Source organism: Cyprinus carpio, chromosome A12, assembly GCF_018340385.1.
Source record: "Cyprinus carpio isolate SPL01 chromosome A12, ASM1834038v1, whole genome shotgun sequence".
NCBI classification, from domain to species: Eukaryota; Metazoa; Chordata; class Actinopteri; order Cypriniformes; family Cyprinidae; genus Cyprinus; species Cyprinus carpio.
Genome location: NC_056583.1, coordinates 5,160,219 through 5,183,419, shown reverse-complemented (window position 1 = coordinate 5,183,419; position 23,201 = coordinate 5,160,219). Strand labels below are relative to the sequence as shown.

Sequence of the window (23,201 nt, the reverse complement as noted above, 5' to 3'; positions counted from 1 at the left end):
TCATGGGATTCTGGCACGGGACCTGGAATTCTGCAAGGATTTACAAATGTAGCTGCACCATAAACATAACTGTATGATCATAAAGGTTAAATGTTCAGGCACAAATGTAGTGCTGTTCACTTGTCATACAGAGAATTGAGATATAGGCATACTATATGATACACACTTCTTTAGTGTTTGGGGAATCCTGTCTGTTTCCCTGTCTTTACATGTGCCAAATATCACATCCTGATAGATTAAAGAGTAAAAAAAAAAATAAAAAATAAAAAAAAATTAATTAATTAGTGTGTGTGAAAGTACAGCACAATACAGCCCCAGACATGAGAGTCTGTCTCGTTCAACCACTGCATTTCTGATTTGTTGCCTTCAATTTCCTCTGTTCTTCCTCTTCCATTCCATAGTCCTAAAGTCAGGTAAGAGGGCATGATGCTTCCTATCCCTTATCTCGAGTCATTCTAAAACCATGGATCATTGTCGTGTACTGTGCTTTGTACTTTGTATATTTTCATTTGATGAAGAATACATATTCTTGCTGTCTGTGGACTATAGTTTCATTTCGATTTTAGGTTTGTGTTGACAGTTTGGTGTGTGAACCTGCTTTGTCAAGTTTTTATTGATTGCTGTAAACATTTCAGATTTTTTTTCCCCTTGAGTCCATGTACTGTACCAAATAGTTTCTTAATGTAGCTTCCAGGGATGCATGAAGAGCCTCATCAGCTGAATCAGATTTCATCCATTTAAATCAGTGAACTCACAGACCATAGTGACATGCTCACAAGAAACAGATTCTCCTTTGGCAATGCGAACTGAGAACCCACGTCATATTTTTTTTCTGATTGGGCACAGCCGTTGGAAATAGCACGGGCATGTTAGCTCAGTCTGCATTAATGCACCTGGCTTTACTGCAAATAGAAATGAAAGCTAGAGTCAATATACAATAAACAACTTCCAGATCTGTTTTAGCTTCGTTACAGTTTTATTTGATTTTATATAATTGTACATTTGCTAGCTCCGCTCCATTATTTACTGTTACTCACAAACACTATTTACAGTTACTCTTAAACTGCCCCATATGAATAGTAGTTATTTTTTTGTCAAATGTGCTCAAAAAGCAGTAAAAAAAAAAAAAACCAATGGATTGAAATATGCTGGAATGAATTGCAATGTTGCATAGCATTATAATCTTTCAGTTTATCAGTGTTGTCTGATTTTGGATGTATTTCAGTGTTGTTGCATATTTATTTGTGCTCATTTCCCTTTATTTTTACATTTAGATTTATTTTGCCATCATCTAACGTTTAAAGTTAATGTTAATTTTAATTTAATTAATTTAAGACTTAATAATAACACTTTTAGAAAACTATATCTTTATCATACTTTATAATGCTGATGCCTAAATTCACTTTAAATATATATATATATATATATATATATATATATATATATATATATATATATATATATATATATATATATATATATACATATAAAGGTATTTTAAATTGTTTTATCTACACAAAATAGTAAAGAATTTTAATAATACAAGCCATAATGTTATTGACTTATTATTAAAATGATCAACTTGGCTAAAATTGTAAAAAAAAAAAAAAAAAATCTGTGCATTTCTATCAACACCACAGTGACATAAATCAGTGCATATATAAAATGATGTGAGGTTATTTGTATTTAATTTAATGTGAAGCAAATGCAGATGTTCTTACTGATGTTCTGCATGTTTATTTAGGAATGAGATCAGTTTAATCCACAGCATAAACTTCTCAAGATGTATTTAAAGATTTGGGTAGTATAAAAGTACCATGTTTATTTTCTCCAGCTATTATACGTAAGTCCTCCATCAATAAAATGTGGTATTTTTGGTTCATTTCTGTAAATCTCCATTTTAAACTATCCAAACACACAGATCCTTCTTAGATTTACTTTATAGAGGTGCAAAAGTTTGTCTGATAATGTGTTACTACGTGGCAGCATAGAAGTAGGATTGGTCTGAAACATTTAACAAAGGACCAATTGCATATTTTTAAAAACAGTCTGGCACACATTTGTGTCTCATTCATTCAGTCATTACAAATATTCACATTTTGCATATTTAAGATGCTGCACATCTGTTAATTATTCTCTAGACATCTATTCTCCTGTTTTCTCTCAATGTCTAACCCATCACACCACTACAAAGGTCTGTCTTGTGGATTTGATCCTTGTTTTGGCTATTGTGCATCAATTTCCCTGTAACTCTCATTAAATAAAGATTATTTCACTAAAACAAATTCTTGTGTGTGTGTGTGTGTGTGTGTGTGTGTGTGTGTGTGTGTGTGTGTTGTGTGTATTTCACTGTCACTCCCCCGCACTGTATGGTATTAATGTAAATGCCAACAGCCTGCGCTCCTTCAGTTCGGATAGGTCCAATACACTCAACCGGAGCTCCTTCACCCGTGACAGCATGATGATCGAAGAGATCCTGGCACCAAATAAGGACACGGTACGTCCTTTTTCTCCTTGAGTTTTTAGATTTTGTGTTGCCTTATTGCTGTCTGTTGAGTCTTCTACATCATGTGGATTTCAAATCATGCTCAGCATACCTTAATCTAAACTAGATACTTATTTCAACAAAGAAATACAAGTTCTGTACTAACAAAAAGAGTACCAGTGGTAGTGAAGTACCATAATACCATGAAATGTGTCTACAGTAATTATTCAATATCTTTGTATATAGCAAAATATTAGATTAGTGTTATATATAACACTGTATATGTACTTTAAAAGAATATACTTACTGTAAGTGTGAACTGATTGTAATATTAATGGACACTTAATTGTACTTAATTTACAATTAAATAAAATATAGACTTATATTAAATGCAGTTAACCATTGAACTGTTCTTTTTTAATACATTTAAGTAGGACTTAAGCACATCTTTATATGTAATATCGTAATTACTTTTATTGTCTTTAAAACATACTGCTAAATGTACTAAATGTAGGCAATTATGGTCACTAAAATATAATTGTGGCATATAAAATATAAACATATGACATTTCTGTTGAAACTTGTATGTCATGTATTTAAATAGATTTGTAATTACACATTTTTAATAATGAAGTTGCAATTTAGTACATTTAAAATATATTAAAATGGAATATCACATAAAAATAAGACACAGCAGTTGAAAATTATAATCAAGTACTTTCCATGTTACTTTATTATGTTAGTCAACACATCGAAATACAGTAAGTGTACTTCTTTAAAGCATGACAAAAGAATATTGGTAACACTTTACTTAAAGCCTTTATGTATAATGCATTATAAAGGGTGAATTAAAGGGTATAATGCATTATAATTATTCAAAATGTGCATTGTAATACATTATATTTTATTAAACAAGATATAAATTTAAAACTCATAGTGTAACAATGGATTGATAAGTGTTATAATGTATTAACTGTGGTTACAATTATTCATGAGATATTACAAGGTGCATTACAAGGCATAATTAAGACATTAAAACTACTTTTATGATGAATTATACATAAAGGCATTAATTAAAGTGTTACCAAATGCACTTATTTTTCTCAAGAGGTAACAAAGATGTTTGATAAGAACCAATCACTGGGTATTTTGAGTGATGAAGATTCAAACAATGGGAGATTTCTGTGAAGTTTACTAAACCAAAAGTACAAAGCAGATCAAAGGGCAGAAATATACTTACTATGAGTATGCAAATAAAAAAAATCGAACGGTTGGCCAAAAAATGCAGAGATTGTAAAAATGATTTTATAACAGCACTGTAATTTTATTCACACAGTGAAAGATATGACAACGGTGAAAAAGAAATCCACTTTATTATTAAGGATCTTGAAGTAATTTTTCACTGTTGATCAGTGCATTTGGAGTGATTCAGAATCTGTCTCTTCTCTTCAAACGCTTCAGGGGGTCTATAGAGAAATGTCCAACCTTGTTGAGACTCATTATAAGGTATAAAATGCATTGAGGAATTCTGCATTGTTTCTCAATCCACAGCCCAATGCAGGCAAACATGAGCTTTGCTCCACAAGATGCATTTGCTGTTCTTTTATGTTCTGCTCTTCAGGCCAGATTCTTTACTTTCTCTATCTGTAGAATTTTTTTATAGCTTAGCTTTTCACATTGTTTCGGCTATTTTGGTCTTGCATCAGGGGTTTTCTTCCATTATCTTCCACCTTCCAGAAATTTGTTTCTCCCGCATGTTGTTTTGTTGATTGTGATTGTCATCATCAACTACAAGACGAGGGGATAATTGTGTGGGTGAGTTGTTAATTGTAGAGAGCAGAGTCTCAGTCTCATATGAGAGGACTGTGAAAGCACAGGCCGTTTACCGTGGTTCACCACAGAACCGCAGTGAATGGAAATATGAGTAGTATGTTCAGTTCTGAACAAGCTTGTTTTGTGTTTCAGCATCTGGCTTTAGCAAAAGATTACAACGCAGACTCAGTGAGACGCTATAGTTGGACGCCGGACACTCTGGACAATGTGAACCTGGTCTCCAGCCCGGTCCATTCAGGGTAAAGCCAACATCACCATTACTATTCTTATACTTAGGGTTAGTGATTTGAACAAACCATTAAACATAAGTATTAAGGCCCTGATAATACAAGATTGGTTAGGGGTAAAAAGAAGTTTGAAGCATCTGACCATAGTGATGTGGCAATGTTTGCACCAGCTAAATTTAGCAATCCAGTCAAGTCAATTTAAATTATGTTTATTTATATAGCCATTTATACAATAGATTGCTTTAAAGCAAACTGTTTTAGAGAATTAAATATGAAAAACGGTGTCAATTTTGGTTTCATTCAGAATGACAACTTCAGTTTCTACAATAAAGCAGCTCTCCAGTGTGTTCATGTTTTTGCTTACATCTGATCTCGACGGACTCAACAGAATTATGTAATCGCCACAGACCAATGCTAGTTCGAAGGTGTTTACCAGCCTGAGCAAACTTTTCCAAAAAGTTTCCCTTGGCAAGCTGTTTTGAGCTTGTGAAACAAACTCCATTTTTAGGCCTGATTTTGTTCAAAAAGACATCACACCAGTTTGTTCTTTGATTTCAACTTAAGTGTATCAGGGCATTTAGAATTCAGTGCAAATGATATCTCATTTGTGAAGCTGAAGTATGCTGTTTCCAATTCCAATTATGCTTTTCATTTTCCATTCTTAAAGATTTCCTGTTTCTATTCCAATAAGGTATAAAAAATGAAGCCAAACATTTAGATAACAAACATAATCATTCTTTGTCTTCCGTGGCCTTTTGTCAGCTGCAGAAATATCAGGCTGCTGTCACTTTGAGACCTATTACACATGTCTTTTCTTTCTCAAGTGTTTACATTCACTTAAGACAAAACCAACTGTGCTCAAAAGGATATTTTGTCAATTTTGTGGGTATTTGTCCGTTCAAGCGGAAGAAGATGCGAAAGAGAACTCAGTTCATTATTCTCACACTGTATGGGAGGTGGCTTTTTGTGATAACACCACAGTAGTGTCAAATTGAGTTCTCTTCTTGCATTTCAATGGTTTAAAATCACATTAAAATGTGTGCACTTGATTCAATAAGCAGAATCAAAATGTACTTGTCTAATCAAATACACAGCCCCCCCAGATTCATTCCTTCTCTTCAATGTATTATAAAAGAGACAAAAATAAACACATTTTTGTGTTAGTGCTAATTTAAAAGTTAGTATGATTTTTTTTTTCCATATTTCCATATTTCCACATGTTTCTTTGCAGCATTTCTCCCTCACTCCTTCAGTACGACAACAGGTGATGGTTGATCACGTGATCACAGTTTTTCCTCCCTGTGTTTGTGTTGTTGCTGTTCTCAACTCAACTTCTAGAGAAACATTGGCCAGGCCGATAAATCAGTATAGATCACTATTTGATAACATCATAAGCCAAAGAAACCATAAGACCTACTGTACACATGTATATCATTGTCGCTTATTGTTTTTTAATTCATTTTATTCAAATGTACTGTAATTTTAAAATATAAAAATATTGTGGTTTCAGTAGCAATAAGTGTTTTAGCAATACAAATACAAACTGCTGAAGATAGATCTTAATAATAAAAGATTTACATTGTGACACCTTAACAGTATAATTGAATTCTGATCCTTTCCTGTAAACTAATTGTATCCGATATCCGACCAGTATTCTCTACCTCACTAACTTCTCACCAGGTGCATGGAATGATCCCAGATCACTTCTTCTTTGATTTTCTCTCTGAAATTTGTTTGTGAGTGTGTTTTTATCACAGCATGGGACAACTAATCTCTGAGAGCCTGTAAGATGCTGAATCATGTTTAACCCTCTCTTATTGGATCATTTTCCTCCTGCAGGTTTTTGGTGAGTTTCATGGTGGATGCCCGCGGCGGTTCCATGCGAGGAAGTCGCCACAATGGTATGCGCATCATCATCCCGCCCCGCAAGTGCACTGCGCCAACACGTATCACTTGCCGTCTGGTTAAGAGACACAAGCTGGCATCCCTGCCGCCCATGGTGGAGGGAGAGGGGCTGGCGAGCCGGCTGGTAGAGGTGGGCCCAGCGGGGGCTCAGTTTCTGGGGTAGGTTTCACCTTCATGCCCATTTCACTCCAGCTTTTTCTTATCATTTCCATGGAAACCATCTGTGTTTGGTAGTGTGTGTCGGTGAAGTGTTTCAGCAGTGACAAAGAGCGGCTTTGCCCACCATTGTTATCGTGCCCGTGCTCTGGTACGTGACACTGACTCAGTAATGTACAGTAAAGTACCTTGACTTCACCCTTTCCTTAACTCTTTCCTACAATGGGATCCTGCAGGTCGTCAAAGTAAATGACTTGAGGACTGCTGAAAGAGCTCCACCATTTTAATAACAAGTGTTTTAAAATGACACATATTGGCTTTGTTCTAGAACTTGGTGAGCTGTCTGCATAGACAACATTTTAAGGCCAGGCACCCCTGGTGAATTGGGTAAACATTTTTATTTTTAAATAGATATCAACATACTTACATAGTATTTTTACTATGGAAGTCAATGGCTGCCATCAGCTGTCTGTTTTTTGTGTTCAGCAGAAGAAACAAACTCATACAGGTTTGGAACAACTTGAGGGTAAATAAATGATGACAAACATTTTTTATTTAATTTAAATTTTTGGGTGACTTATACCTTTACGAAAAATGTTTTGAATTACATTTTCAGATTTTTTTTTTTTAAATATGCAAATGATTCATTATCTAATGAATCATTAATTTGCATACATTTCCAGAAATCTGAACATTGGATAAAGCCAGGTTCACAACTGTTGTTTAATTTTGTTGACATAATAAAGTATTTTTGTCAGAAAATACTTTCAACAATACTTTCATACTTTCAACAAAATAAGACAAAAGATATGTGAATGAACCCATATGTAAAAACCTTCAGAATATTGGACTAAAACTGTAAAGTTTGGTATGTGGAAGTACTACTGAAGTGGAGATTCCTGGCTCAGTGCATGAAAAAATATATAATTTTGAGTTGTTTTAAAGATGCAGATAGATAAAGTGTACTAAAACAAACACTTAAATGTGTATTTTGGGGTTTTTTCTTTGCATTAGTCTGAAAGAATACATGTTTTGGAATGAAAATCCTAAAATTAAACACTGCATTAAAAAAAGTATAATTAAAATAAAGTAAATTAAAATAAAATGGTTTTGCCTGTAGTGTCTTTGCGTGTTCCAAAAAAAAAAAAAAAAAAAAAAAAAAAAATATATGTATATATATATATATATATATATATATATATATATATATATATATATATTGCTGCCTTCTGAGAATGCTACATTAATTTTAGCCAAAATCTGTCCTCCTTCATAAGGAATGCAATCCCAGAATACATTAGACAAAGCTAGAGAAAATTCATTCAGTACTGAAAGGATCAATAAAAACAGTCTAAACTAATTAAAATGTACTGTTTTATCCATTATTTGTGTGTTGGTGTATTTTTTTCTGTTTATTAGAGCACAACACTGTTAGATTTGCAGCAGGCTAATGGCAAACCCTGCTGAAATCAATTGTTAGTCAAGTCTCCTGTGCACTATGTGTGTATGAGTTGTTGCATAGGAGTGTTCAAATTAGCTCACTCGTGTCATTTTGGATGCATAGTAGATGCCAGGAAGCTCACTAGGTTTTGGAACAAGCCGCTGTACCTGGAACAGGGTGAGAAATAGCTCACTAAAACATTACAACGCTAGGCCTAGTCTCCCATCCTCCAGGAATGACAAGTTGTTCCTCCTTTTTGTTCCTCTAAATGCTGCATGGATATAATTCAGTAAACTCCATCTACCTCGAAAACCCCCTCCTCTTAGCGAGGGCGAGAGCTACATTAGCCGAATCCTGCAGCTCGGGCCACGGGGAACAAAATTTTCTGGGTAGGAGTGTGTGCTTAGTGAAGTCACAGCACTTCATGTTGATTTCAGCTACTACTTTTATTAATGCCATAGCTGATGTTTCCTTTGTCTCCTCCTTTACGTTCATCTACACCTTTTCCTTTTAGCTTTCAGTACATATCGCTGAAAGTGACTCATACTGGCTGTTTGGGCTGGTTATGCAGTGCTTGGTGAGCATGAGTGTCTGCAGTCATGGCTGTCTTTTTTACGCTAAGAGAGTTTCATTTGACCTTTTAGTTGTAGAGAAGGTATCAGTGTTTATTTAAGGGAAGGGTCACTCTCTGAATATTACTGAGCAGATTATATTGTATTTGGATTAGGCCGTTTAGTGTCTAATGTGACCTGTTTGACTCACAGTTCTAGTGGGTCTGAGTCTGGGGCCTTCAGGCATGAAATTTTCCATGGTACCTTCTCTGTCTACACATTAAATGTTTTCTTCCATGATTCCATGTTTGTCCGATATTACTGGTTTCATCCATTGTGTAACATGAGCTGTTTTATTTAATCACTCACTCACTATAATATAATATATATATTATAAGGTATGCTGTCTGAAAGTAAATTTAACTTTGTTAAATATTTCACTGAAAATAAAAACTGATTAAGAATAGGATTTTATGCATCTTTATTTTGCATCTTTACTTGGTGTTTGAAAGATTTAATTTCAAAGCATGAAGCAGTGAAGCTTGGTTAAAAAAAAAAAAAAAAAAAAAAAACTGATAAAATAATTTCTGCACCTGTGCCCTTGGGTTTAGAATAGAAACCAGTAGTGTTTACCTGTATTAATATCAGATGCATTTGCCAAGTGCCCCTCTTTTGCACTAATGTTCCATGAATGTTCATCATCGCTATTTACTAAAGTCATCATCAGCATCTGTGTGGCTTGTTGTCTCGCATTTATTAGTCTGAAATTGTTCCACTGATAAAGGCCTGCGATGTGTTTTCACAGCCCTGTGATTGTGGAGATCCCTCATTTTGGGTCCATGAGGGGGGAAGAGCGAGAGCTCATTATGCTCAGGAGCGAAAACGGTGAGACCTGGAAAGAGCATCATTATGACTGCAAATCTGAAGACCTCGTTGAGCTCCTCAATGGCATGGATGAAGGTAAAATTATGATTATTAAATATGCACTGTTACTGACCTTGCTAGTGCACGATGAGATTCAAATAAGCCTTTGGTGAGTGTTGATTAATACTTGATGGATGTCTGATATAATGTCTATATTTTTACATACAATACAGTTTAGAGACAGCATGTGACATACACAAATGTGTTAAAATTAAATGAACATTTGGGTTACACAGTCATTACAATCACATAGCAACAGATTTATCTCCACTGCAAGACCATAGCATCATGATGCAAACACCACTCACATTTCCTTCCGGATACTTAAAAACCTATTTTTATGTTTGCTCCTGTAATATACTTCTATGTAATGTAAATGCTTCCTGAAATCAAACTCACATAATACTTGTGTACACTACAGAGCTTGAGAGCACAGCAGAGCTGGAGAAGAAGCGTATCTGCCGGATCATCACAAAGGACTTCCCACAATACTTTGCAGTGGTATCACGGATCAAGCAGGAGAGTAATCAGATGGGTCCAGATGGAGGGGTCCTGTCCAGCATGACAGTACCTCTGGTCCAGGCCTCCTTCCCTGAGGGTGCGCTCACTAAGAAGATCAGAGTTGGACTGCAGGTAGACAACGGTCCAACTAATTTCAAATTAGCAATTTTTGTGTGCGTGTAAATATGAAAATACTTTCTCCTATCTCCTAGCTTCATTTTTAAAGACTACACTCTTAAAAATAATGAACTATTTACTGAAAGGATCTTTGGGGAACCAAAAATGTTTCTTCTAAGGCATCGCTGTGAAAAACCCCATTTGGAACCTTTATTTTTTTTAAAGTGTACTATAAGCCATTACAAGTATACAAGTATGTTGTATGTTGTATCATTACAATAACAAGTATGTTGATTTCTTTGAAAAGTCTCAAGGCCTGTTGACACCAAGGATGATAACTATAAAGATAACGGTAAAGATATAGTTTATATAGTCCACTCCACAGCTATAATGATAAAGGCACAGAGAAACGATATCTGCTGGTGTGTATGCTAATATAGTTGTTTATAGTTTTTGTTCTTGGTGTGAACGGGTCTTAACACTCTGACTCTGAATCTTAACAACACTATCTCGACCAGTGGTGTGAGTTTAGGCCAGGATATATTAGGGATTATTTGGAAAGCATGCATGATTTTCCCATTTGCTGATGCTAGCGGTTAGTGAAGCTCTTTGTGTAGATGTTTCACTTAAATGTTCTTGCTTCTCTTAACAGTCCCAGCCTGTGCCGGATGAAACTGTGAAGAAGATCATAGGAAATCGGGCCACCTTCAGCCCTATAGTGACAGTGGAGCCTCGCAGGAGGAAGTTCCATAAGCCCATTACCATGACCATACCCTTGCCTCCGCTCTCTGGAGATGGTGCGGTGAATGGCTACAAAGGAGACCCAACACCAAGCCTGCGCCTGCTTTGCAGTATAACTGGTAGGATTGACTTGTAGACTTGTAAAGCTTTTTAAAGTTTTATCACTCATCAGCTGGGAAAAAAATTTCTGAAAGTGATTCCAACAATATTGTTCCTCTGTATCATTAAAGTTGTGGTTTGTACATCTCTCATAGAATTAGAACAATTCTTAAAACTTTATACTGGCCTGGTTTAAGAATTAAGAGATCCCTGGGTCTTGTCGGGCACCCCCCCACACACACACACACACATGCGCGCACACACACATGTGCACATGCTCACACAAGTTTTTGAATTATAGGGTACTATTTGTTGGAAACACCTCTAGCTTATACAGGATTTATACTGACAGGTCATAAGGAAAATATCAACACCTGTAGATGTTCTCCATCATACAGGATTTACATCACATGATTGCAACAATGCTTGGACCAGCAGCAGTCTTTGCAATACATGTAAATAAAAATTATGCTATCTATACTTTATATTGGCAGATACTGTTTGCACTTTAGTATTTTGTACATTAACAGGATGCAATAATAACATGTAAATCATTATATATGGCTCGGCAAAAGGCGGATTTGAACCCGGGTCGATCGCATCAAAAGCCAGTTCTGAGAGTCTTACTCTCTACTGCCTACACCACTGAATATATTGTATTGAATGCGTCTTTAGTGTATTATGTAAATAGCGTTTGCCAACAAGCACTCTTTTTGCACTTAGGGGCCATTTACACGACAACGTTTTCAGCTGAAAACGGGAAACTTTTTATGCGTTTTGCCTGTTCGTTTACGTGACAACAGCGTTTTGAGGACTGGAAACAAATATTTTTGAAAACGTTTTCAAAGTGCAAGTTTTTGAAAACGCCACCGTTATCATTTCCGTGTAAACACCCAAAACAGTAATCTTTGAAAACAGTGAAGACATCCACGTGCATAGTACGTGTTAGGTATGTAGACATGCGCAGTACGTGTCGATTTTAAAGGCAAGCGTGAACAAACATAACATTACGCAACAATGACGTAGTACATGGTTCTGTTGTTGCTGCTCAAGATTTTGCTAACACTTCTTCAGCAAAGTCTGGATTTACTTCACCAATATTACAGCCAACAGCAGAGACGCATCATTTACAACATATAATTGTCACTTCCCTACAGATGCTGTTTACTAACAAGGTGACAGCGCCAACTACTGGCCTGGAATACGTAATACAGCATTTTTGGCCATTTTCGCGGATATGTGTAAACGCAAATTGTTTTGAAACCGTTGTCATGTATATGTGAAACTTTTTAAAACTCAAGGGAAAAACTTATCCATTTTTGACTACATCGTTGTTGTGTAAACATAGCCTTAGTTTAAAAACACTCAGAAAAAAGATGTACCACAATGCCCATTGGATAATCTGGCCCTGGAGTAATTGTCATACTGCAGTTATTGTAGATTTAAAATGAAAACAAAATGGTCTGAATTTAGCTTTGTGAAATTATGGTACATGAAACATACCTGCACAAAACATATTGATCGCTGGTCGGCCATTGAATTTCTATTTGTCTCATTGAGGAGGTGAATTTTACACTGGCAAAAGCAGTAACATTTTCACATTTTCAGAAAATGTTAACATTATTTTAATAAAGCATTTTGTGACAGGTGGCACATCACCGGCTCAGTGGGAGGACATCACTGGCACTACACCTCTCACTTTTTTGAATGACTGTGTGTCCTTCACCACAAACGTGTCTGCCAGGTACAAGAACAACTTATGACCCTTTCTCTCATAAAATCTTCCTACCTGTTTTAGTCCATTTTCAATATATCCAATCTAATTCTAGAAAATAATATGGTGTATTATCAAAATCTCACATTTTCAGCTTTGTGACTGTTAAATTTGTGTCCAGGTTTTGGCTTGCAGACTGCCATCAGATCCCAGAGACTGTAGGTTTGGCCACCCAGCTCTACAGGGAGCTCATCTGTGTGCCCTACATGGCCAAGTTTGTAGTGTTTGCTAAAATGAATGACCCTGTGGAGTCCAGCCTGCGGTGCTTCTGTATGACAGACGATAAAGTGGACAAAACCCTGGAACAGCAGGAGAACTTTGAGGAGGTGGCCAGAAGCAAAGACATTGAGGTGCATTATCCGTTTTAGTTATTTCATTTTTTCAAATGTTGCTGTTATCACTAGATTCTGATGTACTGTATAACATTCCATGCTAATTATTTATTTTATGAGATATTACTAGGATTTGTGGACATTATCATTTTTATAAAATGTGGTTTGCATGACACTCTGGCTGTTTTAAAGGTGCTGGAGGGGAAGCCCATCTATGTGGACTGCTATGGCAATTTGGCCCCTCTTACCAAAACCGGACAGCAGCTGGTTTTTAACTTCTATGCTTTCAAAGAAAACAGACTCCCATTCTGTGTGAAGGTAGATCATTTTTTTTTTCTTCCAACGATTTCCACATTTTCTTGACAATTGGACACATTAGTAATACATTCTGCCTGCCATATTGTTTTGTTATTAAAATCAGCATAAATTTCTGTTAGACCCTCGGAAAAAACATGTAGCTCTTCACACGTTGTGACTTGTCACTTTAGCATTCTTGTGTATTTTCTAACTGAAACCTTCTACTGATTTAAATCAGATGGACTGCTCTTTCGTTTTTTACAAGCTATGATCCAGCAAATTCTGGGAAGACTAAATTGTTACCAGTAACATTTGTTTGTCATCTGCAGGTCAGAGACAGCAGCCAAGAGCCATGTGGCCGCTTGTCCTTCCTCACAGAGCCCAAAACTTCCAAGGGTCTGGCTCAGATTGCTATCTGTAATTTAAACATCACACTGCCAGGACTCAAGAAGGTAAGGCTGAACTATGATCATCTGCGTCATATCATGCCATCTTCATACTCAGGAAAGATAGAGCAGTGTTCCTAGTCATGAAGGGTCAAACTTGGCTCAAACTGCCTGAGTGTGTCTTTTATCTGTTTCAAGCTTCTTTCAAGTTGTTGTTGTTGTTGTGGCTGACCCAAATCACACTTTTGATTTGGATCTTGCTTTGGCTGAAGTTGCACAGGCTTGTGCTTATTTCAACAGCTTCTGTGGTTGTGGCTCTGTGCTTTATTTTTATTTTCTTTTTTACCCCTTTATGTTCCTTCACTGTGGCTTTGCGGTAACTTTTACTTTGTCTGCTCTCAATCGCCTTTTTCACATCCTGATGTTTCTTTCCCCTTGCTCTTCATTACGTTATCCCCTCTGTTTCTGCAATGCATCTTGGGAACCAAGGATGTGGATTCAGATCCTGAGGAAGAGGTAATAGTGCTTTCCCCTCATTTTCATGCGGTGTGCTAGTTGCTTTAGCTCTGGGTTATTTGTTCGTCTAAGACAGCTTTAATTTGGGTACACATACATATACTGCATGCTGCTGCAACTTTCTCCAAGCTGATTTTTTTTACTCATCCATGCACCAAGGACTGTTGCCTAGGCTGTCAAACTTAACTGGATCATATCAAAGCATATTAAAATTTAATTTATAGGATAAAAAATATTATGTTTATATTGTGTAACAAAGTACTGGTCATCGGAACCTATGATCTCACTGACCCAGTCAGTCGTAGTTATTGTTTTTGTTTCATGGCCTTTAGAAAGAATTAAAGGAAATCAATGTAGCATTGATTTCCTTTGATGTGAATAGAGACTATATAGGCCAACCCAATTTAAAGAGAACAGTGATATAAAGAAAATTATAAAAACCTTCCAAATCATAGTTCCTTCATTATAGTCATAATGTTTTTTCAGAAAGAAAAGAACAATAAGGGAGATAGCTGAACTTTAACCAGGGTTGATAAAGGGAGAACTGATAGGATTCTTTCTGTTGTTGTTACAGAGTGAAAAGCCAGAACGACGTCATACCTTTGCATCTCTAGCCTTACGTAAGCGATACAGCTATCTGACCGAGCCTGGAACGAGTGAGTGTGATGTTTTCACTAATGTATGGACTTATATTGAGAACCAAATTCTTGGGAGTGATTAAAGCTAACATGTGACTTACTGTGACCATCTATGATATATTAACATTGTTTTATCTGCACATTTTTACCATACATGAACCGAGTCCACATGCTTGTTTTCTGTTTTTGTTTTTTAAAGTTAAGTTTGCATGTGAAATTTGGTATTTCAGTTGGTGTGCCATGCTTGCCCTGTGCTTATGGGAAATTGTTTACCCTATTTGTTCTTTTTTACCCACACTAGCAAGAATAATATTTTGTAACATTCATAACATTTTACTTTGAGTGACTTATTAATGCGAACTTTATGCACTATGGCATCAAAGTAAAAAATCATTTCCTTTATTTAATTCCTGTTTACAACAAGTCTTGCTCCTTTTGGCTTTGTGATTGTGCATAATTATTTAATGCATTTTTGACGGAAATGCATGAAGACTCACAGGTAGATTCTCTCTGGTGCTTTCACGGTTTGCACTGAATTGCCTGTCACTAAGGTTACTCAGATCTGCATGATGTGAGTGATATTATGAACTTTACATTGTAGCTATTTAGCCTGCATTTGTCATAATGTGCTTTGCTGTAGCATAGGAACAAGGATGCTTTTTGTTTTGGAGTCGTCTGTTTTTGTCAAAATACACAAAATGGGGAAGGAACCGTTTTTTTTTTTTTTTCTCTAAACCAAACAGATAAAAGGCACTGTAGTAAATGAAGGTAGTCAGTCAGAGGAAAATTTAGCACATCAAAAGTCAAAAGTGAAATTGTTTTGCTCTGGTCCTGTGCATTTGTCTTGCCATTTTACGTTTTGTGGTTCATCATTTTTGTCATACTTTTGCGTGTGTGCACTTTAATTTTTGTTTTGTGAACCCTTCGTGGGCCATGAATCTCTTTGGATCATCTTTATTTTGGCACCATCCTCATCTTCAGTTCCATTTCACATCATAAAACTGCTGCTCTACTTCTTAAAAGACAATCACCACTGACCAATTTTTTCCTTCTGGTCTCTCTGTTTCTCCATCATTTTTTGTTGACTTTATGTTGGATTTTCATTTGTCTGTTTAAAGAAACAGTCGAACGAAGTACAACAAGAACACTGCCTGCTGGTTACGCTCACAAACCTGTCTTTTCAACAAGATCTTACCAGGCATGGTCGACTGCTCCTATTACCATCCCTGGGCAAACAAAATGTGGACTGGGTTCCCTCTCCAGTTCACCTTCCAACACGCCATCTGCTTCGCCACTGAAGTCTGCGTGGTCCATTTCCTCTGTGTCTCCAATCAAGTCCACCCTTGGAACATCGAATGCTTCTCCTGCAAAATCAGTCAGCGATATAGCATCACCCATTAGAACATACAAATCTATGTCATCTCCAATAAAGACTGTGGTTCAACAACCCCAAAACCAAGTTCAAATTTCCCCCAGTCTCATATCTTCGCCGGGTAAAATTGGCACAGATCCGGTGTCCATTAAGGGGCTCACTGCTTCATTGTCCTCAAGAGCTAACTTGACTTCATCACCTGGATCCATGCTAGAAAGAACTTTCCCCACAGTGACGCAAGCTGATTCTATAAAGTCAACCACACATACATACACGTCTTTATCATTCAAATCCACCCTGGCCCCCACAAGTATAGCAGCGTCCTCTCCACTTCGAAACATTACAAGCTTGTCCTCTATTAAAACGACCACAGATACAGCTAGGGGCACAATTCTGTCATCGCTTTCTTCATCAGCTAAGCCTGCAATATCCAGTACTGAAACAGTCCTGTTAAATGGATCCATTTCACCAGTAAAATACCCCTCATCCTCCTCTGCATCTTCCCGTCTGTTTACAGGAGGGGCTTACAGCTTACAAGAACGGATACAGGCCACAACGCAAGCAGCTACGGCCAGTGTTGGTGCAGCCTTCAGTGAGGCTGAGAAATCACTTACTGCTGGCTCAATGTCAAACTATAGTGCGCTAAAATCTGTATCTTCACCTTTAAGATCAAATTTATCAAGTTCTATTTACGATACCCTTAGATCACCAGCCACTACCACCACATCAGTATCGTCCATTTCCACGTCTGTTCCAGTATTCTCCGTGGTCAATGTGCTCCCTGAACCCCAGGAGGAGAAACTCCCAGAAAAAATAACAATCACACCTCAGCCACACACCCAAACACAGTCCTCTACATCACGAATTAAACCCTCAAAGCCCTCACTTTTTATTTCCCCAACAGTCCTCAAAGCAGCTGCCGCACCAACATTGACATCCAGTCAAGAGATTCTTAAGGATGTGGCAGATATGAAGGAAGATCTGATGAGAATGACTGCAATCTTACAAACTGACTCCTCAACTGCAGCCAAAAGCTTCCACTCACATGTTTCTAAAGAGTCCAAAATGGAGGATGAAGAGCCTTTCGGTTTGGTTGAGAAAGTTAAAGAGGACCTTGTCAAAGTTAGTGAAATTCTCACAAAAGATGTCCTGAGTGAGGCCAAAAGCTCAAGTAAAAACAGGGCCTCAGAGGATGAATGGGAAGAGTTCTCCAAAAATGAAATTGAGGAGGCACGACAGAGTGCCCTGCATTCCATGCAAACATTTGAACCAGCCTTTCCTGTTGGACCACAATCAGTGCCGGACAAAGATCTCAATTTAGCTAAAGTAGTTGATTACTTAATGAATGATCTTGGTGCCAGTTCCCTTTCAAAAATAGCTGATGTAAAGAGCAGATATGATGAAATAAAGAAGGAAGGGGAGGAAAAACAGAAGCGTACCATGAAACCGGAGCACAAGCTCAAAATGCCACCCACAGGTATGCGGACCTCTCCCTCAGAGAAAGACTTGAGTAAATTAGCAGACTCCTATAGTGGCACAGATGCTATCCTGGAATCTCCTGATGACTTTTCCCATGAACAAGATAAGAGTCCACTCTCAGATAGTGGTTTTGAAACCAGAAGTGAAAAGACCCCATCAGCTCCTCAAAGTGCAGAGAGCACAGGGCCCAACCCCCCCTTCACAGATGTGCCTATTCCCCCTGTCATAACAGAAACCAGAACTGAGGTTCTTCACGTCATCAGGAGCTATGAACATCCTGAGGAGGTCTGTGAGCCACTAATGGATGAGGCAGCAGCTTTGAAGCCTCCAGTTGAGCCTGAGCCAGCAGTTACCTCAGTCAAAGACAAGGTAAAGGCCTTGCAGATGAAAGTCAGCTCTGAGGAACTGTCATGCGTCAAAGAAGAAACTCATATCACCACTACAACTCGAATGGTCTACCACAAACCTCAACTGAAAGATGCTGGCTCCGACAAGATTGAAGAAACAATGTCAGTCCGAGACATAATGAAAGCTTTTCAGTCTGGAAGACACCCTTCCAAAGAATTAGCCAGTTTATTTGAGCACAAAGCTAGCCAAGATACCATTAAAGGAGATGAATTATCCCCAAGGTTCCTCGAAAAAGACAAAAAAACCCAAGTCGAAAGAATTATTGAGGTACACATAGAAAAGGGCAACACAACTGACCCGACAGAAGTTATAATCAGAGAGACTAAAAGGCATCCAGAGTTTATATGCAAGAGTGACCGAGGTCTCAAGGAACTTGTTGATAGGGTTGATGGTGATTATGAGGTTCTTCAAGATGAAGAGGAACTTACTGCTGAGGAATCACTGCCATTCTTCTTGGACACATCCAGAGTCAATACACCTGTTTCTCAAGAGGAAGAGTCTCGTCCCAGTTCATCTCAGCTTACTGCAGATGAGACATATAAAGCTTTAAAACTTCTAAGCCAGCATTCTATTGAGTATCATGATGATGAGCTATCAGAGTTGAGAGGGGAGTCATACAGGTTTGCTGAGAAAATGTTGCTCTCAGAAAAATTAGACATATCACATTCTGATACTGAGGACTCAGTGGCAGACCAGGCACATAGCATAGCCACTGAGGTACATGAGGCAGAAGGCGTATATGGAGAAACAGTAGCTGGCCCCAGGAAGGAGTCCAAATTAAAGTCAGCAAGGGATGCAACAGAGAAATCAGGTAAATATCCCCCACAAGATGAGCAATATGACAAAGTTACAGTATTACATTATACCACAGAACCCGGTAGCCCTAAACATGCAGTCTGGATGAGATTCACCCAGGATAGGCAGGACAGGAATAGAGAGAAACTCATATATGAAGATAGAGTAGATCGGACCATTAAAGAAGCAGAGGAGAAACTTAGTGAGGTTTCCCAGTTTTTTAGGGACAAAACTGAAAAGTTAAATGATGAGCTCAAGTCCCCTGAGAAAAAGAAACCAACAAGATTATCACGAGAGACATGGTCAGGGCCAAGCTCAACGTGCAGCAGCCCTGAGAAAAACCAAAAGAGTGCAGCTGAGGAATGGGACAAAGGCAGACAGAAGATGTTTGGCAGTACAAACGAAAGGAAAAGTGCAAGTCTGCCAAACAGTCCCGAGAGGCATGTGCTGTCACAGTTCTGTGAGGACAAGCCAAAACAGCACCAAGATCCTAAGCAGGCAAAGACAGGTGATGCAGGCCCCCCAGTCCCAGTTAAGACTTCGAGAGTGAGTTCTGTTCGACAAAAGTTTGAAATAGAAGCGCAGAAACAGGATCAGAATGTGCTTCTAACACAGCCAAAACAACCAGTTAAAAAACTACCAGAAAGTAAATTACCAGTATATGACATTTTCGCTGGTTCAAAACCCTCAAAAGCCGATTCCACAGATGAAGGACACCCACCTCCTAGAAAACTAACAGAAACTGATAAAAGTAAAGTAACCCCTCACAGTAGCAGTAGTACCATTGTCTCAAAACAACTGGGTGAAAAATGTTTACCTGAAAAATCTAGCACATCAGATACTGTTGTAAAAAGAGACTCAGTTTTTGAGAAAATGAAAGATCAAGAGTTTGATAGAACGCAAGTGAGCTCTCAAGATTTAAAAGATGGAAATATTGCAGACAGGCATAGTGCAATTAATGATATTAAAGAGCAGCAGTATTTAAAAGGTGATATTAAAAATGACACTGTTAAAACAGCTTCCTTGTCTAAGGATAATATCAATAGGAATGACTTTCAGATAAAGACCCTTAAGAAAAAGACAGAATCTCATATTCCTGTGAGAACATCACCTGGTTCCCCAGACAATAATCAGTCAAAGAAGGCAAATCAAGACACATTAACTAAATTATCTGAAAAAAGCCCATCGCACATACCTACCCTGACCAAACCAAGGGTTCATGGGCGTTCAGAGATACAGAGAGAGGAAGGTGCAACAAAGAACTCTGAAGAAGTCTCTGCTGAAAGTAGAACAACAAGTGATCAAAGTGACACTAGTTCAGTCGATAAAATATCCACAGTTACAACAAGAGAAAGCTTTAGAGGGCTTAAAACTTTACCAGTCTATGTAAGTGTTCAAGTGGGGAAACAGTCTGACAAAGATATGGGAGGAGGAGGAACCAATGGAACAATCAAAAAGATGGCTAGCTCAGAAAGTCGAACAATTTATGCAGTTAAACAGAAACAGCCCACATCTCCTCAAGGCAGCCCAGATGATGACACTTTAGAACAGCTCTCTTTTGTCGACAGCTCTGGCAAAAGTCCTATAACTCCAGAGACACCAAGCTCAGAAGAGGTCAGCTATGATCTCACCTCGAAAACCCCTGAACCATTTATTGCATTTATGCCAGGTATTGCAAGCCCAATAGCTGAGGTTTCAGAGGAGTCAGAAGATAGTGAACAAGGCAAAGCTATTCCTTTGAAAGAATCTGGACCAGAAAAAGGAGCCAATGGTGAACACAAAACTGGCCAGGAGACAAAAGACAAAAGAGTTGCATATATCGAGTTTCCTCCTCCACCACCCTTGGATTCTGATTCCTCACAGCCTGAGAAAAAAGGGTCGACTCCTTCCTCAGAGGCTGAGACTGAATTGATGGAAGTAAATCTCCAAGAGGAGCATGACAAACATCTTCTTGCTGAACCTATAATAAGAGTCCAGCCTCCATCTCCTGTGCCCCCAGGAGCTAATGATAGCGATTCAAGTGAGGAGGAATCTGTCTTTAAACCTATTCCAATAAAGAAATATACTTTTAAGATTGATGAGGACAAAGATTTGAAGAAAATCCCATCAAGAAAACATGACAAGAATGGGATTGATAAAGAACCAGAGGAAAATGGTAATGGAAAAGTGGACGATTATGATTATGAACAAAATGGCAATGACCAGTCCATCACAGATTGCTCATTAGCGACAACTGCAGAGTTCTCTCATGACACTGATGCCACTGAGATTGACTCTCTTGATGGATATGAACTTCAAGATGAGGATGACGGTTTAAGTGAACCTACAGGCAAACCATTTGGATTTTCCAATGAAAACAGAAAGGATCTTTGGGCATCAGATAACATATCTAGACCAAGTGACCGTTGCCAAAGTAAACTTGAAGTAATTCATGAAGAATCGCCAGCTGAGGATTGTAAAAAGACCAAAGCTAAGACTGATCCCTCAAACCAAAAGAATGGAAAGGACAATGAAAAGGATGAAAAACAATCTGATCAAGGATTGTCAGACACTTACTTTAGTTACAAGCTAGATGAGGAGTTTAATACTCCTTTTAAAACTGTTGCAACAAAAGGCTTTGATCCTTGGTCAAGCAAGGGAGGAGAAGATGAAGTAGTGGACGCTAGAATTAAAGATGATGAGCCCAAGCCGTTTGGGCTAGCAGTAGATGACAAGTCTACAGCAACAACCCCTGACACAACTCCTGCAAGAACCCCAACTGATGAAAGCACACCAACTAGCGAGCCAAACCCTTTCCCCTTCCACGAAGGGAAGATGTTTGAGATGACCCGCAGTGGTGCGATTGACATGAGCAAGAGGGATTTTGTTGAAGAGAGGCTGCAGTTTTTCCAGATCGGTGAGCATACATTTGGAGGGAGGATAGGGGATGGGGTCAGAAAACCAAATGTAGTCACCTCAAATGCACAGATAGTTGAGAGAGCACAAGTTAAGATGGAGGACAACACGGTTATATCATACAATATCATTCAGATATGCACTGACCACTCTGACACATCTCATGACATGGAGCCTCCCCCCTATTCAGAAGTCAGTTCTTTATGTTCTTCTATTAAAATAGGACCCAAATCTTCCAACATTGAGAGGAGAGATTTTGTTTGTGTAGACTCGGATAGTTCTCAAGGTCAAACACCAGAGACTGCACATCAAGTAGGACCAGAAACCTATAGAACAAGCAAATACAATCAAAGGACAGACTCGTCGAGGACAGAGCCACAAACATACCTCCAGACAACTTCCAATAATTCCAGAAACCACAGTAATAACGCTAATCTTGAGGCCTTAAATGCTGGAACACATTGCTTGCTACAAAGTGGCAAGCAAACCAAACAGCTGTTAATGTCTGATCTTTGCTCAGATCAAGTAATAAACCCGTGTGAAGATTCAGTCAGAAAGGACACTGGTACTTTCAGGGATGGCAGTACAGAGAATAATGATGTAATCTCCAAATGCAAAGACATTACAAGAAAGCCACCAAAGTCTAGGTTGCCAGTGAGAGCATCTCATCCACCACTGGGGTGTAAAAAAAATCTAACATCTTCGAGACTAATTCAAACGTTAAGACTAGTAGCCAGGAATCGATTAGATCCATTCCCAGATGGGAAGCCTAAATCTAGAATCCCAATGATGAAGATCAAAGATGTTAGTTCCTCACCAGTGGAGAAATGTAGGACCACCACAATAGCCAAACAGAAAGGTAAAGCACAGCCAACCAAAACGTTAACCACCAACAAAAGATCAAAAACTGGTCCATTGAGTAGATCAGGCACTAAATGTGTCCAGAAGCCCCTATGTGAGGTTGGCAAAAGTTCTAATAGTTCAAAACCTAGTAGTGCAGTAAAGCAAGTGGACTGCCTTTCCAGTGAAGAGAAAAAGATGCAGGCATATGATAAGGATGAAGAAAGCAGCACATCAAGGAACACATCTTTATCAGAAGCGTCGCAACCCTCCAGTACATCCAGGTCTGCTAGAGACGTGAGATCACAGGTTGAGCAGTCCGGCAGAGACAGGAGGAAGTGGAGTAGGAGGACTGATGGAGGTGAAGGCAGTCAGGGTGCTGGGCCTCAAGTGGCCCCCGGCGTGGAGATCAAGCCTAGTTTGTAAAACTTTCCACTTGTATGATCTTAGTTGCATGAGCCGTGTTGTGATTAGTTGTGATTGCCTGTG

At 38.2% G+C, this 23,201-nt stretch overlaps 1 protein-coding gene across 14 annotated transcripts in view; it reads left to right on the top strand.

Moving 5' to 3' along the window:
- LOC109056497 (ankyrin-3-like) overlaps positions 1-23,201 on the top strand; it is a 91,887-nt gene that overhangs the window by 58,650 nt on the left and 10,036 nt on the right. For 3 of the 14 annotated variants that reach the window (XM_042767240.1, XM_042767238.1, XM_042767239.1), the window contains 13 exons: positions 2,395-2,497; positions 4,451-4,557; positions 6,385-6,609; positions 9,404-9,558; positions 9,944-10,155; positions 10,793-11,000; positions 12,628-12,724; positions 12,876-13,104; positions 13,279-13,404; positions 13,713-13,835; positions 14,259-14,285; positions 14,860-14,941; positions 16,042-23,130. In XM_042767240.1, the coding sequence (XP_042623174.1) occupies positions 2,395-2,497; positions 4,451-4,557; positions 6,385-6,609; positions 9,404-9,558; positions 9,944-10,155; positions 10,793-11,000; positions 12,628-12,724; positions 12,876-13,104; positions 13,279-13,404; positions 13,713-13,835; positions 14,259-14,285; positions 14,860-14,941; positions 16,042-23,130 (8,783 nt within the window). Of the gene's footprint in view, positions 1-401; positions 414-2,394; positions 2,498-3,946; positions 3,992-4,450; positions 4,558-5,776; positions 5,810-6,384; positions 6,610-8,337; positions 8,437-9,403; positions 9,559-9,943; positions 10,156-10,792; positions 11,001-12,627; positions 12,725-12,875; positions 13,105-13,278; positions 13,405-13,712; positions 13,836-14,258; positions 14,286-14,859; positions 14,942-16,041; positions 23,135-23,201 lie in introns of all 14 variants that reach the window. The other 11 variants (XM_042767242.1, XM_042767241.1, XM_042767247.1 and 8 more) reach the window with 9 other exon arrangements.